This window comes from Bos javanicus, chromosome 21 (genome assembly GCF_032452875.1).
Source record: "Bos javanicus breed banteng chromosome 21, ARS-OSU_banteng_1.0, whole genome shotgun sequence".
Lineage (NCBI taxonomy): Eukaryota > Metazoa > Chordata > Mammalia > Artiodactyla > Bovidae > Bos > Bos javanicus.
In genome coordinates, this window is record NC_083888.1 from 20364190 (window position 1) to 20384443 (window position 20254).

The 20254-nt window shown below is 56.8% G+C and overlaps 2 protein-coding genes and 1 non-coding gene across 6 annotated transcripts in view; 2 read left to right on the top strand and 1 right to left on the bottom strand.

The window, feature by feature from the left end:
* The window catches only part of FANCI (FA complementation group I), a 68494-nt gene extending 67180 nt beyond the window's left edge, over positions 1–1314 (top strand). For all 3 annotated transcript variants that reach the window (XM_061394413.1, XM_061394412.1, XM_061394414.1), the window contains exon 38: positions 631–1314. In XM_061394413.1, the coding sequence (XP_061250397.1) occupies positions 631–711 (81 nt within the window). In that variant the 3' untranslated portion in view covers positions 712–1314. The remainder of the gene's footprint in view (positions 1–630) is intronic.
* POLG (DNA polymerase gamma, catalytic subunit) lies at positions 541–17935 on the bottom strand. Of its 2 annotated transcripts, XM_061394416.1 has the most exons (22): positions 16627–17930; positions 13606–13801; positions 12550–12714; positions 12307–12453; positions 12080–12159; positions 11107–11289; positions 10847–11001; positions 10496–10622; positions 9344–9580; positions 8310–8430; positions 8071–8157; positions 7661–7768; positions 6061–6221; positions 5294–5347; positions 5072–5189; positions 4547–4682; positions 4211–4457; positions 3140–3262; positions 2856–3024; positions 2526–2734; positions 1579–1739; positions 541–1055 (listed from the first exon to the last, which is right to left on the bottom strand). In XM_061394416.1, exons 1-22 carry the CDS (start codon positions 17235–17237, stop codon positions 997–999), a joined length of 3654 nt encoding a protein of 1217 aa, XP_061250400.1. In that variant the 5' UTR covers positions 17238–17930; the 3' UTR covers positions 541–996. The 2 variants fall into 2 exon arrangements, with proteins under 2 accessions (XP_061250400.1, XP_061250401.1); XM_061394417.1 differs by lacking the exons at positions 541–1055; positions 1579–1739 and adding an exon at positions 1746–2037 and having other exon boundaries at positions 16627–17935.
* Positions 17936–18527: 592 nt separating this feature from the next.
* On the top strand, positions 18528–18600 carry TRNAR-UCG (transfer RNA arginine (anticodon UCG)). The gene has a single exon. It is a non-coding gene; the product is annotated as a tRNA-Arg (tRNA).
* Positions 18601–20254: the final 1654 nt, after the last annotated feature.

Sequence of the window (20254 nt, forward strand, 5' to 3'; positions counted from 1 at the left end):
GCACTCTGGCTCAGAAACCAGTGTTTCCCTCTTCTACCATGCTGTCATTCAAAGTAGGGCCACTACTCTGAATGAGGGTCAGCACATTTCTTAGCCTCCTTTCCCCTCTGCTGAGACTAAAGGGAGAGGAACAGCATGCTATGAGCCCTACAGCATCTCTGAAGCAGAACCCAGTGTTTCCTTACCTCTGGTGCCCAGAATTTCTATCACCTTACATATATCCAAGATAAACTGGAAGTTTACATCAACCACCCTGGATTTCTAGCTTCTCAAAAAATTCTGAATCTACATTCTTCCATTTACACACTCTAAGCCATAATACACCTGGCCCTGTCCACTGCCTCTGCCTCCCTGGCATTTGAGTTCAGGGGAGTTCTGCAGCATCTTGATGCCCCTTCTCTGTCACCGTGTTCCCTGCGTCATTACAGAAGTCCAAAGGGAAGGAGTCAGCACCACCCTGCTCTACTGCAGAGCTTGCCCCCATCTCCAACAGTTACCTCCCGTGAGTGGGACGGGGGAGAAAGCATGACCAACACAGGCTTTGATGAGAAGATAAAGGATTTCTGTTTTTATTTCCACTGCCTCTGAACAGGCTTCTCACGTTACAGCGTTACTTCTCTCCCCTTCTAGGGCACTGCATCAGAGCATGAGGGGCAGAACAAAGAACCAGCCAAGAAGAAAAGGAAAAAGGAAATGAAATGCCTGAGTTAATGTGAACTTTGGGGCTTCTGCTTTCTTTTTACCCAACAAGCAACAATGCCCCCTTGTCCTGCTGCCTGCACCACATTGGCATCTTGGTTCTGAACTCAATTGCACCTTCAGTTTAGAGGCAATCATTCTTGGCAGGCCCTGCTACTGAAAAATGGCTGGCCTCAGGCCAGCCCTTTTGCAAAAAGCAGAGCTGAAAGCCTGAGTTTTAGGAGCCTGCACTGCCCCAATGAAGCTCCATGGGAGCAAATACAGAGCCTCCAGGCAGGGCTATAGTCCAGGCTGGCTTCATTTCTCCAGGGAGCCTTTGGTGAGTTCAATTATCTGGTAAATATCCAGCGCTTCACCTGAAAAATAGTGCAATTCGTTAGGATGCCCCCTCACGAAGCAGTCAGAAGTGAGAAACGCTTAATGTTAAGGTCAAAAAGGATTGCCAAGAATGGTAGGGTCATATTTGGGGAGGATCTGTTTTCTTTATTTATAAAATGTTTGTCTTAGATACATTTTAAATAGACTTTAAGCTTTCTAATTTGTTTGGCATTCAGAGCATAATTTTGACACCTAAGAACCCACTGTGACTTTAAAATAAATCTCGTTTAAATCTTTTGTGTGTGTGTGTGTGTGGTTAAAGAAGAAAGAAACCGGAGTCAAACACTTCATTTACTAGGAACATCTTTCTAGAAACACATGCCTTTGTGATCTGAACATTATGCTCACTTTGGACTCAGGGCCCGTTATAAACCGAACCAGCCCAGTACATAGCCCAAGATAGGGGTTACCCTCCAGTGCCCCAAGCCTCTGCTGTCTGAGACCACTTTCTAGTCCACCTCCCGTCCCATGTGTAATAAGGAAGGAAGGTGTTGTGCTCACCCTGGGGAATCCCGTATCGCCTTTCCATCCCAGTTGGGTTAGAAGGGGTTTTACAGTCCATGGTCACTTCCTTCCTGAGGCACTGGTCAATATCGATTGTGCTGAAAAACGCCACTGACTGGGGCAGGTCATTCAGACCCAGCTTGTGGGCAAACATGCACCTGAAAGAGACCCGATCCCCTGCAGCAGTCGCGCCCCCGCTATGAACAAGACCCATCTCCCAGGAGGTGGCCTGCAGGGCCTGCCCAGCCGGCTCTGTGCAAGCGAAGAAAGCTGATGGGCCAGCACCTCCCGCTGAGACACTCGCGTACAACTGTGGACTCAAAACACACCTTTTTTCCCACTTTGGTCAGAAGACGAGGGCAGCAGTATTGATCATTGTAAACATTCATTATATACCCATTAATCAGGACAGGCCATGGTTCCCAAACTGGTTCTTAGTGGCAGATCAACATGGAACTGTAACATCAGTTAATACAATCATATAAACTAGGGATTTTACTACAAGGAAATTAACTCAATATGTATACTTGAGCTTCCCTGTTAACGATGTTTTCTGTTTACTAACAGAATAGCAAACTTTTGGCACTTAAGAATAAATGTTTACAAATGAAAAAGTATCTCAATTTTCTGAGATACTTTGAGAAAAGCCTGTCATCTGATTTTCAAAACAAAGCTGTGTTCCAAGGGGAGCACAGTTTGAGAACTCCTCTCCCACCTCCTGACCACCCCAGTGATCTAGTCTGGCGATACAACACTTTCAGTCTCCAAAAATCTTTTCTAAATATTGAGCCAGTCTTTTTAAGACTTCGTAGTTTTTAAAAATCAGAGATAAAAGTGGAAACACTTATTCCTGGGGGCATGAAAATTCAGATTGTGCTCAGTGTGGTCCAAGCCCCATGTAGCTGGCAGACGCTCAGGCCGGAGGAGCCGTGGGCCCTGCCTACCTGGTCAGGAGGTTGGTGATTTGCAGGGCGAGGGCCGCGCGGTATCGGTCCTCCTCCCGCACCAGGTAGCGAACCTCATCGTGGATGCTGATGCAGAAGCGCCCGTCAATGGCAAACTCCTCGAACAGCCACTTCATGGCCACAAGCATGAGGTGCAGGTAGTCCACCGCGGAGCTCTGCACCACCCAGTTCACTCGGCTGGTCATAAACTGGGGAGGGAAGGCACAGGTGAGGAGGGCCAGACCACAAGCAGCTCCCTCCTGAGCAGGAGGCGGCACAGGAGCCCTGCCCTCCGAGGCCCCCGTTGCCCCGTTCCGAGGGTGGCGATACCTCCCCGCGGACAGCACAGGGTTCCAGGGCCCGGCTGATGCGGCAGCCCAACACCGGGGTACGCGGTATGTCAGATGTGGCAATGCTCTCCAGCTTGTTGAACATTTCTGACTCTGTGCCCCCCATCCAGGCTCGCTGAGCAACCACCTCCCACTTCTTCCATCGCGATCTGGGGAACAAAGAGGGCAAGCTTTGTGTTTCACCATATCAGGGCAAAAGCACGCCAGCTCTCCCCAGGCAAGCCCAAACCCTCCCACTGACATGAACACACAGAAGGGTCTCACTTCTTTGAAGCTTCTCTCTGGATCTTGCGCAGATCCTTCAGGGAAACCCAGCCGTCCTCGGTCCTCTCCACAGGGAGGTCCAACTCCTTCACCAGCCACTCGCCCTCATCTGACAACCGGTACCTGGGGGGCAGCGTCACAACCGTCATTTCCATGGGAATGCCTATTCTGTGCCAAACCCTGGGCTAGGCGTGTTCAACTCCACTCCATTTCCACAACCGCCCTGGGGTCAAAAGGCTCAGAGATGCTAAGTGACTCTGAGATCACACAGCAGGCAGAAACAGAGCCTAGACAGGATCCCAGGATTCTGTGGGCTTCCTGAAGGTAGCCCGATAAAGGACAGGGGACCATTACTGTCCTAAACCTTCAACCCTGCACTGCCCAGTGACCAACAGGTGTCATGTCAGTCCAGCAGGCAGCAAAGGCTACCACCCTGCATTTTGGGGTGAGGGTGGGAAGAGCATTTAGAAAGGCAGAAGACAGGACATACAGCCAGCCTGGCTCACCATTCTCGGTCCCTGCTGCCCTAGACTCACAGCTTCACTGCGGCTTCAGACGACACCAGGCTAGTCCCCTGCTGGCCAGTCATGTCACTCACCTGCTCACAGGTACAACAGGCTTTCCCCACCACCCCTCAGTCCACACCATGACGCTTTCAAAGGTCTCCACGACTAAGACCCAGCCATGTCTGTTGTCACTGCCTTGCCTCCGCCAGTACACGCTACCCTAGAGCATCCTCCCAACCCCGCCTCCCCTCTCACCTCCCTGGACAACACTCTGCTCCCCCTCTCACTTGCTCTCATGCCCTGTGAGCATGTGGGTTTGCAACCCCCACATTACTGTTTATTCTGCAGGAGCAGAGCACGCACCCTGCAACCACTCAGTGATAACTCACGGCTATGAGGAAAACGGACTGTGAAGCGAGCAAACATCACAACGGAAGGACAACCCACCTAGAGCTAGGTCAGAGGCCGTATGAGGGCTCAGGCAACGGGAAGGTCAAAAAGACAGGCGCAGCAAAGACAATAAAGCAAGCCTGAGGCCCAGGGGTAGGGAAGGGGGGACACTCACCGGCGGAGGCCCTTGGTGACCGCATACATCTGCTGGGCCTTCTCAGCTGCCTCCTGCCGCGTGAGTCGGTGGTTGAACTGCATGAGCAGGCGCTCGGCGAAGGGCTGCCCGGCCCCATAGATGCGGCCGTAGTTGATGATCTTGGCGTGCTCACGGCTGATGCCCACGGTGGCTGCTGTCTTGCTGTGCAGATCAGTGCCCCTGCTCTTCCTGCCCTGCAGGGTCATCCAGCCGAAGGCTGTGCAGCCTGGGGGGCAGGGCGACAGTGAGAGAGGCGGCTCCGCCGGCCAGGCACCAGGCCGCCTCCACTCTGCTCCAGCCCTGGCTCCCGCTCACCATGCATGCCGGCAAAGTGGGCATCTCCCAGCACAGCTGCGATCCACAGCTCCTGGGAGTCCACGTCGGCACCCACGAGGACGTAGCCAGGCGGGGCCTGCACCATGGCCTTCAACTCACTGCCTACGCGGTCAGGCTGTGGGAAGAGGGAGGTCATACCCCACGTAGGTACCCGGTGAGACTCCTCTTGCTCACCCCAGGGCCTGACTAGAATGAGATGTGGTGGCCCTTCCCAAAGGCATGGTTTTAGGGAATGCAGCCAGCTCTGCTAGTTCCAGGTAAAGATCCCCTGCCCCATGCCTGGCTCACACTCAGCCCCATGCAGACTCCACAAAAGTTGTGCCACGCATGCCTGGCCAGGAGCTGGTGCCCAGAACTTATCTGCCCAACAAATGGAGGGGCTGTGATGCCAGATTTGGACTTGAGTCCCGCCAGACTCAGATCTTAGTACAGGCTCATTGCAACCCCAACTTCTCGAGACAGGAGAGGAAGGCCAGGGAGACCAGACGTACAAAGAACACGTACCCGGGCATTGCTGGCAGTGAGCCATGTGGGCTCCACAGCCCGTCGAGTGATGGTGCCAGCCGTCACCACCTGGGGCAGGATGGCCCCGTAGCGGCCTTCCTCATCGTAGTTGGCATGCCTGTGGGGGTGTCGGGGGGAAGGACCTGAATCCCCACAGCTGGCTTTGGTCTTAGGACCCGCCTCACTCAGCTTTCCTGTTCCCACAACCCCAATAGGACATACCTGGTCACGGCCCGGGGCAGCGCAGACCGGGGCAGCCACACCACCATCTGGGAGCTGTGGGGACACGCTGCTGAGCACAGCCATGGGGGCAGGAGCCACCCCCTCACGACACGGCTCTCAACTACCTTGCTCTGCTGCGTGCCCTCTGTGCCCGGCCGGTTCAACCCTCTCCATTGACCTGACTCGGACTGGGCCCTGCCATCTACCACCCAGAAGCACAAGCCCTCAAGGAGATGGCCAGGCGGCTGAGGCCACTTCTGCCCGCATCCTGGGGTGACCGTGAGGCACCCCGCTGCAGCCCTGCCACCACTGCCTCCTCCACGCTCAGGGCAGACGTCACCAGCCCTTGCCAGACTCTTCTCACAGGAGCGTGCTGCTGGCAGCCACCTCCGCCATGGAACTAGACTTTGATCCATCTGCCATTCCCGGCCTAGGACCCAGCCCCCAACACAGCTTACAGGCCACTAGCCCTTCACAGAAGGGGCCTCACAGGGCTGGGAGGGGCCTTCAGGGACCTACAGTACCAGTCTTCTTACATAACAAGGAAACTAAAGCTGGAGAGGGAAAGAGCCTGGTCCGTGGGTGCACGGCAACAGGACCACAGAGAGCCTGGCCTCCAGACCGGGCAAGCCCTGTGCTGTAGTACAGGCTGTCAGGGCCCCGGGGTTGGGGGGGTAGGGAGGGGGGAGGGGAAGGGATCCCAGGAGAGCGGTGACCTGGTCAGAGGCACGCATAGCAGCAAGTCTCTGCCCTCCCCAACGGCCCACCTGATACGCTTATGGGCGTTCCTCCAAAATGAGATCATCTTATTGATTTCCAAGGCCCGGGGCCCGCTGGCGCCTCCTGGGCCAGCCTGCAGGCTGCCGTCCTCCATCTTGGGCAGGAAGTCTTTGGCGAAGGGGCTGCCCACATTGCAGCTGTTGCCATCCTGCGGAGAGCAGAGGAAGCGGGGCCTGGAGGTGTGCTGCGATCCCCAGTGCCCAAGGCACTGCCCAACACTGAGCCCAGACTGCCCCACCAGCAGAGCAGTCTGGGGCAAATCCCTGATTGCAACATACACACACACATGGGCGCAAACACACACACATTCACACGCAGGCACACACCCAGCTCCCCTCCCAGTAACAGCCATCAGTCACCAGACGTGGTACTAGGCCCCTGACATGATCCATGTCATTTTTCTCTTTTTTCTCGCCCAGATCAGATCAGATCAGATCAATCGCTCAGTCGTGTCCAACTCTTTGCGACCCCATGAATCGCAGCACGCCAGGCCTCCCTGTCCATCACCAACCCCCGGAGTTCACTCAGACTCACGTCCCTCGAATCAGTCATGCCATTCAGCCATCTCATCCTCTGTCGTCCCCTTCTCCTCCTGCCCCCAATCCCTCCCGGCATCAGAGTCTTTTCCAATGAGTCAGCTCTTCGCATGAGGTGGCCAAAGTACTGGAGTTTCAGCTTTAGCATCATTCCTTCCAAAGAAATCCCAGGGCTGACGTCCTTCAGAATGGACTGGTTGGATCTCCTTGCAGTCCAAGGGACTCTCAAGAGTCTTCTCCAACACCACAGTTCAAAAGCATCAATTCTTCGGCGCTCAGCCTTCTTCACAGTCCAACTCTCACATCCATACATGACCACAGGAAAAACCATAGCCTTGACTAGATGAACCTTTGTCGGCAAAGTAACGTCTCTGCTTTTGAATATACTACCTAGGTTGGTCATAACTTTCTTTCCAAGGAGTAAGCGTCTTTTAATTTCATGGCTGCAGTCACCATCAGTAGTGATTTTGGAGCCCAGAAAAATAGTCTGACACTGTTTCCACTGTTTTCCCATCTACTTCCCATGAAGTGGTGGGACCAGATGCCATGATCTTTGTTTTCTCGCCCTATGTCATTTAATTCTGCCACCAGACCCCTTGCCACTCAATTTTTAGAAAAAGGCTCGAAAACATCCCTGGTGGCTCAGATGGTAAAGAATCTGCCTGCAATGCAGGAGACCCAGGTTCAATCCCTGTGGGGAAGATCCCTTGGAGAAGAAAATGGAAACCCACTCCAGTATGCTTGCCTGAAGAATCCCATGGACAGAGGAGCCTGGCGGGCTATAGTCCATGGGGTCACAAAGAGATGCCCCATGTCATTTTTCTCTTTTTTCTAGCCTTATGTCATTTAACTCTGCCATCAGGCCCCTTGCCACCCAATTTTTAGAAAAAAAACAAAGGCTCAGAGAGATGGCAACTTTTGTCCGAGATCATGCTCTGCCCCTCTACTCCTGGCATTCCCACAGCAAGGCTGTCTCCTGGTTTGAGTCACTCTGCAGGCCTACTATGTGCCCCAGGACACCACGAAACAGGGTGTGAACCAGCACACACACCTTGTGAGGCAGCTTGAAGAACCAGCAGCCAGGGATATCCACGTCGTCGTAGGGTCCGTTGCCATGGTGATAAGCTGGCTGGCTGGCTTTGGGGCCACCAGCAGCAGTCTGTGGGGGCCACACACCTAGATCAGGCCCTGCTCCAGCACCTGCATTCAGCGAGGGCCATGGGGTAGGGGTGGGAATAAGGGCCTGAAATGGCATGCAGCTGGGAAAAGACAGGATGGCCATGCGGTCTCAGGCTCCCTCTCTGGCCTCCAACAAGGGTGGGGCTGCCTAAGGGCATGGTGGTCATCTCCCAGCCCCCCAAAACCTTGGGAACTGAGGGGGAAAGCACTACCTGGGCACAAGAGGAGGACGTGGCCAGCCAGCACCCACCCAGAGAAGCCCTGAGCAGGCGCCCAGCTCACCGGAGCTAGCGGTTGACCTGGGACTGCCTCTTGCAAGTTCTCCATCTTTGCCTCGGCCTCCACTTCCAAGCAGCCCAATTCTTCCACCTGGAGGGGCCCAGGTACCAAGCGAGTAAAGCAGGGGGCTGGGCTGGCCCACGTCCGCCAGCCCCACTCTGGGGTGAGTGAGCAGATGAGTGCCCCTGGCGCCCGGCCCCCACCCAGAGGCTGCCCCGTCCTGGAGCCAGAGCCGCCCTCACCGTCTGCCACATGGCGCCGCTGTCGGACAGCAGGAACTCCTCGGAAAGGTCTGCCTGTGGCGGCTCCAGCTGCTGCTTCCCCTGTTCAAGACAGTGCTTCCTGTACAGGGACTCGATGGCTCTGCGCAGAGAACGGCAGCCGCAGCCTGATTACCGCGGGCCCCCTCCGGGCCAGGCCGCTCGCCGGGTGCCTTCCACCGTTCCCTGTTCAGTCCCCAGAAGCGGCCCTGAGGCAGGAATGGACAGCACTCTCCCCGGCTCACAGATAGCGAGGGACAAGCTGAGAACGACAGCACGCTGCTGGCAGGCTGGGCTTCGAGGCCCGGGCTGACTCGGGAGAAGAGCATGCGGGGAGCAGGGTAGCGGGGAGTCAGGGCCAGGCCCACCCCAGGCTGGCTCCTGCACCCACTCTTCAACTCACAGGCGCAGGCCGACCCCCATCCCTCTGTCCTCAGGCCCCACAGGCGGGCAGGGTCAGAATGCCCTGCTGAGCCAGGGCCCTCAGTTCTGGGCCACTTCACGCACTATGGCTTCTCCCCAGCACCTGCCTGTCAAAGGCTCAAGAGTTTGGGTTCTCAGACAAGAGACTTCCCCATGGCCTTTTCTTCTGCCAGCTCTAAAATGAAGATAACCACCCTGTCTCATGCGGCTGCCTGGGGAACAAATGAGGAAGCACTGTAATGGGTTTACTAACACAGAAGATAACCAGTGCTCGATAAATGATACTCAACGGAGGCACACGAAGTCCATAGACCCGTCACGTTCAACGGCCTCCAGCCCGCCCTCTACGTGTTTCTGTGCGGACAGCCAGGCTGCAGGCTCCTGAGCAGGGCCTCAGCCCTTCCCACTCCAACCCCACGCCTTCAACTCAACAGGGCTCGGAGGCCTGGACAGAAAGACTGCCATCAAAAAAGAACTAGAAGCCAGACACTCCAACTCAGGCTCCTCACCCTAGCCCGAGCTGGGCTTGGCCTCTCCAACAAGGGGAAGGGTCCCGAGATGCCAGCCCCTTCCTCCCCGAGCCAGAGCCTTACGTGTGGGGGCAGGCCGCCCCAGCCGACGTGGGAGTACTGCCGGCCGACACCTGAGCCAGGTTGTCCCGCCGCCCGGGCACCAGGTAGCCCCAGCCATGCTGCTCCGAGTAGTGCAGAGGGAAGCCGTCCCAGGTCAGCGCCATGAGCTTAGGTGTGACCCGCATCTGGAGGCTGAGGAGACTGGGGCCAGGGGTCCACTCAGGGTCATCGAGCCGGGGACACAGCTTCCGATACCACCTACACCGCCAGCAGAGAGTGCGTCACAGCAGTCAGGGGAGGACAGCATGTAACGAGGAAGGCTCTCTCCACCCGTGACAATGCCCACCCATCCCAAGGCCTGCTGGTGACCTCAGCCTGACATTACCACCCCCTCCCACTGGGACTCAGCCAGGACCCCCATGGAGGCCCCTAGAATTCAAATATTCCCCAAGGACAGATCCTGTGTCAGCTCCCTATTCCAGGACCCATACACACTGCCAAGGGCAAGACTCCTCGCCAAGCTCCACTTCACCAGGGGAACTGCCCAGAGCAGCGCACAGGTCTACCCGACCTCTGCTGCTCCAGAAGCACACCAGGGCCCCCAGTGCTCCATCCCTCACAGGCTGTTCACCAAAGCCAATGCCAGAGCTAGGCAAGTGAGGCACTCAGGGCACAGATTTAAGGGGGCCTCCTCTCAGGGAAACACAAAATTGGCCCCTTGCTGTTCAGTCTGGATGCCCCTATTTTCCCATCTCTGCCACTTTGTGGGGTGAGAATGAAGGTCACCTCCTCAAGGAAGCCTTCCTTGATTTCACCAGGCAGAGTTTTAGGTTCTGCCTCGACACTGATGACTCTCCTGTCTCATGATGGATATCAACTCCAGCGCAGGCTGGCTCCTCCCAGGGAGAAGCTACTAGAAAGGAGTTATGCTTCTCTTTGCCCCTCAGAGGCTGCAGTAAGGCCCAGAACACAGCAGGTGCTTAGTGCACTTGTAGTGAACAAGCCCAGGGACCCAGGGGTGAGAGCAGGACAGGAAGATGGCAGGAACAGATGGCAGCGTGTTAGAAGGGGCGCATACGCATACTACCCTCTGTGCTGGGGCCCAGAATATGGGTGTCTCGAGGTGGAGGGAGGGATAGGGTGGCTTCTGGACATGTGAGGGGAAGGGCTCACCCTGGGTGTCCAGGAAGGTGCTGGGGCCGCTTGGGCAGGAGCTCTGTGGTCCCCCTCAGCTGCTCCAAGCAGGTGCGGGCTGTGGCATCTCGCTGGTACTCCTCCTCCTCACTGGGGGGGCCGGGGTCTGCACAGGGTGGGGAGGACAATCAGGACCAGGGAAGGGTATCTCAGAAAGACCCTCCCAGGACCTGCCCAGCGGTCCAGTCCAGTGGTTCGAATTCTGTGCTTCCACTGCAGGGGGCGTGGGTTCTTCTCTGGAAGGCTGGAGCCACCACTGCCAAGGGACCCCAGGGTCCCAGGCCCTTCCCAGGGCCCCTCCCTTCCCCGCCTCCCGCCCATGTTCCCCACCTTCCTGATCCCTGGGGTCCCCAGGGGCGTCAGCCCCCTCGACAGGCAACTTGCTGGCTGCAGCCGGCTCCCTCCTCTTCCCTTTCTTCGCCTTCTTCTGCTTGAACTCCTGCACGTCCCACTCCAGGTCCCAGAGCCAGGGGTCCTCTTTGTACCTGCACAGCCAGTTCACCAGGGCAGGGCTAAGGCCACGCCAGAGGCCAGGCCTCCCACTGCCCGGCCCCTGTAGGAGGACCCTGCCCACCCAAGGGCCTGGCTACCTCTCTCCCGAGAGCAACTGGCAGGCGTCGTTGGCCAGGTCCATCAGCGACTTCTTCATCTCCCGCTGGAGCTCCTCGTAGGTGCCCTGGGCCTCCGCCAGGTAACGCTCCCAGTTCTGGTTGACGGGCAGGTAGGAGACACCCATCTCCAACATGCCAGCCAGAGTCACCGGGTGGGGACACCTTCAGGACAAACACCAGGGCTGCCATAAATGACCACGGGAGGCAAGGCTCTGGCCCAAGCCCTGAGCCGGCCTGGCAATCCTCAACCCAACCACCCACATCAGAGAGACAGGGGTTTAAACCCCAGCTCTCTCCTACTTCCCAGCCATGGGACCCTGCATAAGTGACGTCATCTCTCTGAGCCAAAGTTCCTTCATCTATAAAATAGGGATAATGTGGGAATGACAGCTCACAAAAATGGAGGTGGCTGCCACGTGCTGAGTAATGACCAGGAGCCAGACGCTGCGTTAACAACTCCACACACACAAAGTGTCACACAAGAGCCTCACAACTGGATAGTCAAGTATGCCTGTGTGTGCTTCACAGACAAGACCACCGGGGCTCAGAGAAACCAACTGCCCTGCCCAAGGTCACGTGAGCTGGACCGGACAATTAAGATCAGAACCGGGTTTGGCTGAGGCTTCCAATTCTGACCGCATCATCAGACTGACTCACTAGGACACATAACCAAGATGGACGTGAAGCCCGTGGCTCAGGATCTGGGTTCAGAGAGGGCGCTGAGCAGACCATGAAATAAGCACAGCCTGGGACCTCTCCTCTAGGACTCTGTAGACACCCGAGAGCCCAAGGCCCAGGTGGCCACCCCTGGACAGAGCAGCTCCGTGCTCTCGGGCCAGAAAGGCTGAGGGCCCCAGCCTGAGAAAGGCCCAGCAGCACCTGGCTACAATGGGCCCAGGTACCACCGGGAACCCACTGACCCCCAGGGGTTCCCAGAGGGGCACTCCCTCACCTCTCCAGGAAGAGTGGAAGCTGCTGCTGGAAAACCTCATAGGTGGCCCACGCGTCCTGGGCACAGTACTGCATCAGGTCCTGGCACAGGCGACAGGAAGGCGCAGGGTGGGCAGTCATCCCACTACTGCCGCTGGGGCCCAGGGTCAGGTGTGACAGCTACACTCCCAGGGCCTCTAGGGGCCTGCCCCTGCCCGCACCCCCGGAGCACCCCACCCCCTGCCATACCTGGAAGTTCTCACGGATGTCCTTCATGTTGCCCTTGACAAACAGCTCGCGGGGCTCCTTCTCCAGGCGAGGCCCCCCCACGTAGAGGCCGTGCACGTCTGCCAGGTTATTGACACTACTGATGTCCAGCCAGTCCCAGGACGAGATCTGGGGGCCAGAGCGAGGGACATGGCAGGTCAGCGTGGCCTTGAGCCAGATGGGCAGGCTTGTGACGGGGTCCCCCCACGCCCACTGTGCCCTCACCGGTGGGCCGTTGGCTTTGCTCTGGGACTTCTGGCCTCGTTGAGTAGGGGGCCGGGCCTTGTGCTTGCCCTGCTTGGCAGCCATCCACAGACTGCGCTGGAAGCTGCTCAGCCCCGAGATGGCCATGTGCATGCTCATGGTGTCCAGGAAGCGCATGTGGGAACCCTGAGGAGTAGGGAGAGGCTGCAGCAGAGGGGCCTGCCTACCCCAGCTCAGTGCTTCAGCCCACCAGCCCCACCATAGCCCCCCTCCCAGCACACAGCTGGATGCTCAAGACGCAGTGTCTTCAAACTTGCTGGTGCTTGTTCCTCCACCTGTGAGGGGCCTGCCTTCTAGATCCTAGCCACCCTGGAAGGCACAGGCCAGGCTCAGTCCCAACACAAGGCCCTTCCCAGCAACAGTGCTGAGAGGCACCTTGGGAACAGAGGGGCCTAAACCAAGCCTTCCGAGCTATCAGGCTTGGCTGCCCCGCCCTGCCACTCACCAGCTATGAGGCCCTGGCCAAGTTAACAAGGCTGTCTGAGCCTCAGCATCTGCAGCTGGAGGCCAAGGCTGCTCCCACCTGCCCCACCTCTCCTGGGGCACTTTCCACAAACGCAGGAAGTGCTACACTATGGTTCTGGGTGTCTGACATGTGCACTGTTCAAACCCTCTCAGCAATCCTTTGATGCAACTTCTGCTATCTCCCTCTTTTTACAAAAGAGGAAACTGAGGCTCAGGGGTGTCAAGAAGCACATGCTGCTCACCAGTGGCTGAGGCAGGACACGTGCCCAGGCTATGGGGCCCGCGGCCTCCAAAGCCCAGGTCAAGCTCTAAAATGCCGCATACAGACAAGGGCCATCAGTACTGTGACAGCTCAGGTCCTGTGCCAGGGATGCTGGGGACCCAAGAGCTGGGCACAAGGACCACGGGCAGGGCTGGTCAGCAGGGGGCCCTGGAGCTGCTACAAAGGCAATGGAGGCACTAGCCAGGACACGCAGTCCTTCCCCAGCCACTGAAAGCCGGGCTCCGAGCCCACCCCGAGCCAGGACCTGCAGTCAGCCCCAGGATCCCTACCTGGATCAGGTACTGCTCCCGGATGTGGGCTCGGTCGAAGGACACATTGTGCCCCACCACTAACCGCTCCTGCCGGTCTCGCTGAGCAGGGCTGCCGGCACTGGCAGGGACCTCCAGGGGAATGAGGTCAGCCGGCGACAGCTGGCTGGTCCAAGAGTAACGCTCTTCCACCAGCCGCCGGCTGCACCAGGAATACCTGAGGAGGTGAGAGGCAGGCAGGCTCAGCCCAGAGACGTGCACGCCCCGCTCCTCAGGCCCCACTGCACACCTTCCACCACATGCAGGTCCTGCGCTAGCAGCTGGGGACAAGGTCTCCTAACCCTCACAGAGCTGGAGGTCGGGTGGGGTGCTGTCAGGGGCCGTGCTGGGAGTGAGGAGGAGTTACAAAGCCTTCTTTACTTCTCCACCTCCACAGAGAGGAAGGCAGCTACGCGCCACAGTCCCCGGTGTCCCAGACGGGCATGCAGCCTGGCCATCAAGATGTCTGTTAGGTCCGGGGCTCACCAAGTCTGTGCTTGGCTCTGAGATGTCTTAATGAATGTTACCAACCCCTCACATCTATGAGCATGAAACAGCTCATGTTCAAAGAGCTAATAAAGGGGACAGACAATTATAACAGGACCCAAAGTGGAATTTTTTTTTAATTGAAAGTGGCAAAAAAAAAAAAAAAAAGACAAACGCTGCACACAGGTACAGGATGAATCATCTGATGGCTGGAAAGATTCCGAAGGACAAAGAGCAAGTCATGCACCTTGGAGAAGGTGCTGGGCCTCTGAGCAACCACCCCCAGTGACAGACCAGGGAAAGTGCCAGAAAGGAGGAGATGTATGCACATGTTCTAGAAGTACGTGCTAGAGCTGGGGGGTGGGGTGGACAGGGGGTGAGTGCTGTCTGTTGGGGGCCTGACACTGACTCGGGAAAAGGCCGGAGTTTGCTCAAGATCCACAAGGATAAGTGTAGGGAAACGGCCACTGAGCAAAAAGCCTCTTGTGAACCATGGATCACGCCAAAGGGTCAAGGCCACTCAGCACCAAAGTGAGTGACGAGGCCACCTGTGTGGCCACCACAGCTGCAAGCAAGCTCCCTGTGTCCCTTATGGAGGGGAGGAGGGGTTATCTGTCACAACAGCTAATGACAAACAAACTAGTTTCTCTCGGGGAGAGCATTACCAGCAAAAAGTGGTTCCTAATTTTAAACCTGGTGAGATCTAACCCACACCCCAAATGATGGGAAAATGCTCAGGAACTCGAGGTGCAACCTCCTTCCCTCTCAATTCAGCATGTCAAAGCCCTTAATAACACGGAAGAAAAGGCTGAAGGATGTCAAATATCAGAGGCTGCGGGAATGACAGGGACTTTGGTTGCAATAAAAAGCCAGACTGGTGTCAAGATCTGGGTCTGCAGCTGTGCATGAGAGCCATCTTGTCAAATTTTTGTGATAAAAAAGAAGAAAGCCAAAATGCAAACACCTTTGGCATATTTAAGATGAGTCAGAACCAACGCCATTAACACTACACTTTCCCTGTGAGCCTCAGCTTGGCACTGACAGCCTGTGCAATGTCCCTCCGGTCTCATGACCAAAGCCCTCACCTGCAGCCTTTGGGAAAGCTGCCCTCTGGCCTGTGCAAGGCTTCTCCCTTCCACTGGAAACCGCGGGCTGCTCAGGCATCTGACGTTAGACAGCCAGGTGCCAGGGATATGCCAAAGTTAAGTGGGCTGCTGTCAGGGCCCCAGCCTTCTGCCCCCACCACAGTCAGGCTCCCAGGAGGAAGGCCCTGTATGAGCCCGGTCCTCAGTAATGACTTCCACTGCCAGGCAAACTGAGCGGTGCCCCCCAGTACCACTGGCAAGAATGGTATGAGAATGAGAGGATGATGGAAAGGACAGGAAGAGAAAGAGGTGAAAAGTCAGGAGAGGAAGAAGAGAAAAGAAAAAGGGGACTAGAGGTAAACTGGCCAAGAATGACCGAAAGATCAAAAAACAGTTCTTATCACTGGTTTCCTAATTTCCTTTCAGCCACCACAGCCTACTTTACTTTCTCAAATGATGGAGAGTATTCCCTCTAGTTTGACCATCAAGTTAGATAGTAAGCTCTGAGATTCTCATCTTAACTGGAACTAATCAATAAGGAATCATCTGGTTTTGCTCTTTTCAGCCATTAATGCCTACCTTATCTATTTAGCCATGTTTTCACCATTTTCAACTGCATATTTAACATTTCGCAGCTTTCTTTACAAAGATGTAGCTTCCAATAGGAATAAAGAAACTGCCAACTTTTTTTTTGCTGGCCATGCCTGAAAGCATTAAGGTTGTAAATAGTATTTTAATCCTGGAATGAAGAATAAAAAAAGGGGAGAAACAGTACTGCCATCATTGTTTGAAAAAGAAACTTGGGTAGCACTTAGAAAGTTACTCAAAAAAAAAGAGTGACTGAATATACATTTGGGGGACCAAAATGCCTGCAGGCCTACTTGGGAGGCTGGGGGATGGAAGAAGTGTTTCTCAACTAGGGGTGATCAGCAAGGTGTCACCTGAGGGGAGGGGTATTTGGAAACTGAAATGGGGGGGCAGCGGGATTTGGTCTGGCACTTAAGAGAGCAGCTGGGGACGGTACGTGTCTTATACCGCCTGGGACATTCCCACCAAAGGGAAGTTTCTCCTGCCCAAAATAACCAGACATCCCCAAATAGAAACACTGTTCAAATGTCTTGGACTAACTTTTCAGGAAGCTATTAGGGGAAGGGGTAAAGGCATCAAATCAAGGTAATCTCAAATGGTCTCCCAGTCAGCTTCAAGTACATGTTACTGGGACTCTGCTGAGCCCATCACCACCTGACACTTGCTAGGGTGTCCTTTACCACCCACACCTTCCCCACCATAAAGTAAGCTCTATCAAAGCTGGGGTCGAGCTGATTTCAGTTCACCACTGAGTCCACAGTCCCTGGAAACCCACCCGTCAGACACAGAGTGGGGGCCCCCCTCGAGGGCTCAAGTCCCCTGACCCTGGCCCCTCCCTACTCACCAGGCCGAGGGGGATATGGCCACCGCCAACGTGGGGCAGGTTCCCTCTGCCAAGCAGACCTCCACGTCGAACACCAGGGCCCGCTCCTCGGGGATGGCCACGGGTTCGGCCTCCCCCGCGGGGCCGTACCGGGTCCAGCCCTCCGCCCAGGCCCAGCTCGGGGGCCGCGGGGGCAGCTGCGCCTGCAAGAGCGAGTTGGCCGCCTCCAGGTAGGGCAGGCTCTGCTTCTGCGCCAGGATGCGGAAGTGCTGGTCCAGGCTGCCCCCGAGGAGGGGCGGCAGGCGCAGCTCCACGTCGGGCAAGGGCGGGGCCGGCTGCCCCCAGAGCCCGTGCTTCTGCAGGTGCTCCACGCTGCGGCGCACCGCGGCCTCGTCGGGCCTCTCCCCGCCGGGCCCGAAGATCTGCTCGTGGAGCCCTCTCGAGAGCATCTGGATGTGCAAGGGGTTGTGCCGCAGCTGCCCGCCCACCGAGGATGGCACAGGCTGCGGCGACGGCGGCCCGTCGCTGGGGACGGGGTCGGAGGCGGAGCTGGAGACCCAACGTCGCGGAGCTGGAACCGGGCCTGGCCCGACGGTGGCGCCGGCCACCTTCCTCCAGAGCAGGCGGCTCATGGTGGGTGCAGGGAGCCCCTCGGTGGGCGTCAGGACACCTGGCTTTGGGCTCCAGCTTGGCAGCGTTCACTGGCTGAGAGACGTGGAGAGGGACACGTCCTGTCTCCGCTTTCCTGCCAGGGAAATGGTTCTGACCATGCCTGCCTTCCACCCACAAATCCTAAAGGAGACAGATGTACAGTGTTACCAACATGCAGAGCACGTGCGATCTTAACAGCCCTCCTTCCGCGAGCACTGCCTGCGTCCCAAAGCAGGGTGCCTAGCGCCTTTAGGTGCATGTTCTCAGTTGATCATCAAGCAACCTTGGGAAATACCAATACCCCTCGGAAAACCGAGGTTCACGTTAAGTTCATCAGAGAAGACGACGGTAGTGGTTAAGAGCGCAAGACTCTGGTGGGGACAACCAGGGTTTGAATCCCGGCTCCAGCTCTTCCGAGACGTGTGACCTTGGGCAGGCGGCTTAGGCCCCCATTTCCCTACTCTGTAAAATGGGGGTGACTGGGTTCTACCGGTCATACAGGACTGCTGTTCGGGTGACACAGGGCGAACCTGCCGCGGGGCACGGCCCTCGGCAAGTGCTCAGCAAACGGTGGCTGCCGGTGCCCCCCGATCGCCGCAGCCCGAGGGCCTAGCGCCCTTAGGGGCCGGTGCCCGGGTTCGAGCCCGCCAAGGGGGCCGCAGTCCCGCGGGGCCCCCACCCCCGCCCGAGCCCTGGCCCAGCGCGCCGCAGGGGCCCTCGGCCGCCAGCCTGAGCCCGGCGGCCGCGCCGCGGTGCGCGCTGGGACGAGCCTCCGCCCAGCCCAGGGCCGCGCTCCTAGACTGGAGAGGGAGGGGCCGCGCCGCCGCTCAGCGACACGGCCGCCCGCCCCCCTGCGCCGAACCCGCCGGAAACCTCAGTCTGCCCGGTGCCTTCTGGTCTGCGGCTCCCGAACCCAGGCTGGCGACGCCCCGGCTCCCTCCGCGCGGCCTGTGCAGCCTCGGGGTGGCCTGTGGCCTCCACCCGAACGATCCGCCTCACAGGCAGGGGCAACTTCCCGTCTGTACCCTGCTAGGTCCCGCGGCTACCCAAGAGGCAGGCGGGAGACTCCTAGCGCGACCAATAGGAGAGCCACAAGTAGACCGGTCCGCCCGTAGGGGGGAAAAAGGACTTCCGGATGGACCTTCCCCTGCGGAACTCTGGGAATCAAGGTCCAACCTCCCCTGCTCAAGAAGCAGGTGGGTTAGTCCCAGGCAAGCCGGTGGGCGGTAATAATACTTTTTAGATTGTCCAAAGAGTTCTAGCTAGCGGGCGGCCGCGTGGCCTAATGGATAAGGCGTCTGACTTCGGATCAGAAGATTGCAGGTTCGAGTCCTGCCGCGGTCGCAAAGGGGAAAGTTGCTTTTTGGTTTATCATTTCTTAGGAATTCAAGTAATAGGACCGTAGGGAAACGCTGTTGCGGATTATCACCCCTCTTTCATGTCTGGGAACACCCAGATCTGAAGAAGTAACTGCACCCACATCCCACCCGGCAGTGTCCTTGTGAAATTGTTCCTCTACCTGCTACAGCTACATGGAGGTGAGCGGAAGTGGTGGTCCATTTCTAAAAAGGTACCATCCGTGTTCATACCCCCACACTGGTAGAGAAGCAGGAGCATCCTTTGCGGGAACTCCGATTTTAAATCAACTGGATCCTGGGTGTTCATTGGAGGGACTGATTTGAAGCTGAAACTCCAATACTTTGGCCACCTGATGCGGATAGCTGACTCATTTGAAAAGACTCTGGTGCTGGGAAGGATTGAGGGCAGGAGGAGAAGGGGACGACACAGGATGAGATAGTTGGATGGCATCACCGACACAATGGACATGGGTTTGGGTGGGCTCCGGGAGTTGGTGATGGACAGGGAGGCCTGGCGTGCTGCGATTCATGGGGTCGCAAAGAGTCGGACACGACTGAGAGACTGAACTGAACTGAACTGAACTGATACGTGGGAATCACAGAGATTCACATTTGAAGGCAAGCCCCTTCCCTCTGTTCATCCTGGACAATTCTGATGAGTAAAAATACTGCCTTCCCTTGAAGCCGAATCTGTCGCCGGGTATTAAGCTCTCATCCAACGTGTCTATGGAGAAGGCAATGGCAACCCACTCCAGTACTCTTGCCTGGGAAATCCCATGGACGGAGGAGCCTGGTGGGCTGCCGTCTATGGGGTCGCACAGAGTCAGACACGACTGATGGGACTTAGCAGCAGCAGCCGCAGCCAACGCTTCTGGCTCACCCCACCGGCCCGAGGAGTCACCAGAGGTAGCCTTCCATCTTCGCGGTCTCCTGTCTGCAATCCACCGCCTGTTGCTCCACGTGCCTCTGATACACTGTAAAGTGCTGCAGAGAATCAGGCCCACGCAGACGACAAGAGCCTGGAGGCTGGATCCTGGAGGTTCGGCCGCGCGGATGAAGAAAGTGAGGCTGGGAGAGGTTTGAGACACGCCTGAAGACACACAGCTGATTAGGGACAAAATTCAGGCCTCGCAGAAAGTCGGCCCCCACTTCCTAGGCCGTAGGTGTGCCAGGACACCCTGAACAGACTGACTTGAGCAAGGGACTTCGGTATTTTTCAGGGGTGTGGTTTGGGGACATCTAGGGAAAGGAGAAGGTGGCAGCAGAGGATGAGATGGTGAGAGAGCATCACCAACTCAATGGACATGAATTTGAGCAAACTCCTGGAGATAGTGGAGGACAGAGGAGCCTGGTGCACTGCAGTCCATGGGGTCAGAAAGAGTCCCATGCGACTTAGCCACTGAACAAGGGGGAAAACACGCTGCCCCGCTGGTCCTGTGAACTGATCGCGCCCAGGGAAGCAGTGAGAAGCCCCAGAACAAGGCTTGAAGACTGCACAGTAGCACTGAACCTAGATCCTCCCATACATTTCCCCTTTCTTTAGTTTTAAGTATGAAACCTTGTAAAAAAAAAAAAAAAAAAGAAACCTTGTTTATACATTGTTCTAGATGTATTTAGTATATATACTGTGCTGTGCTAAG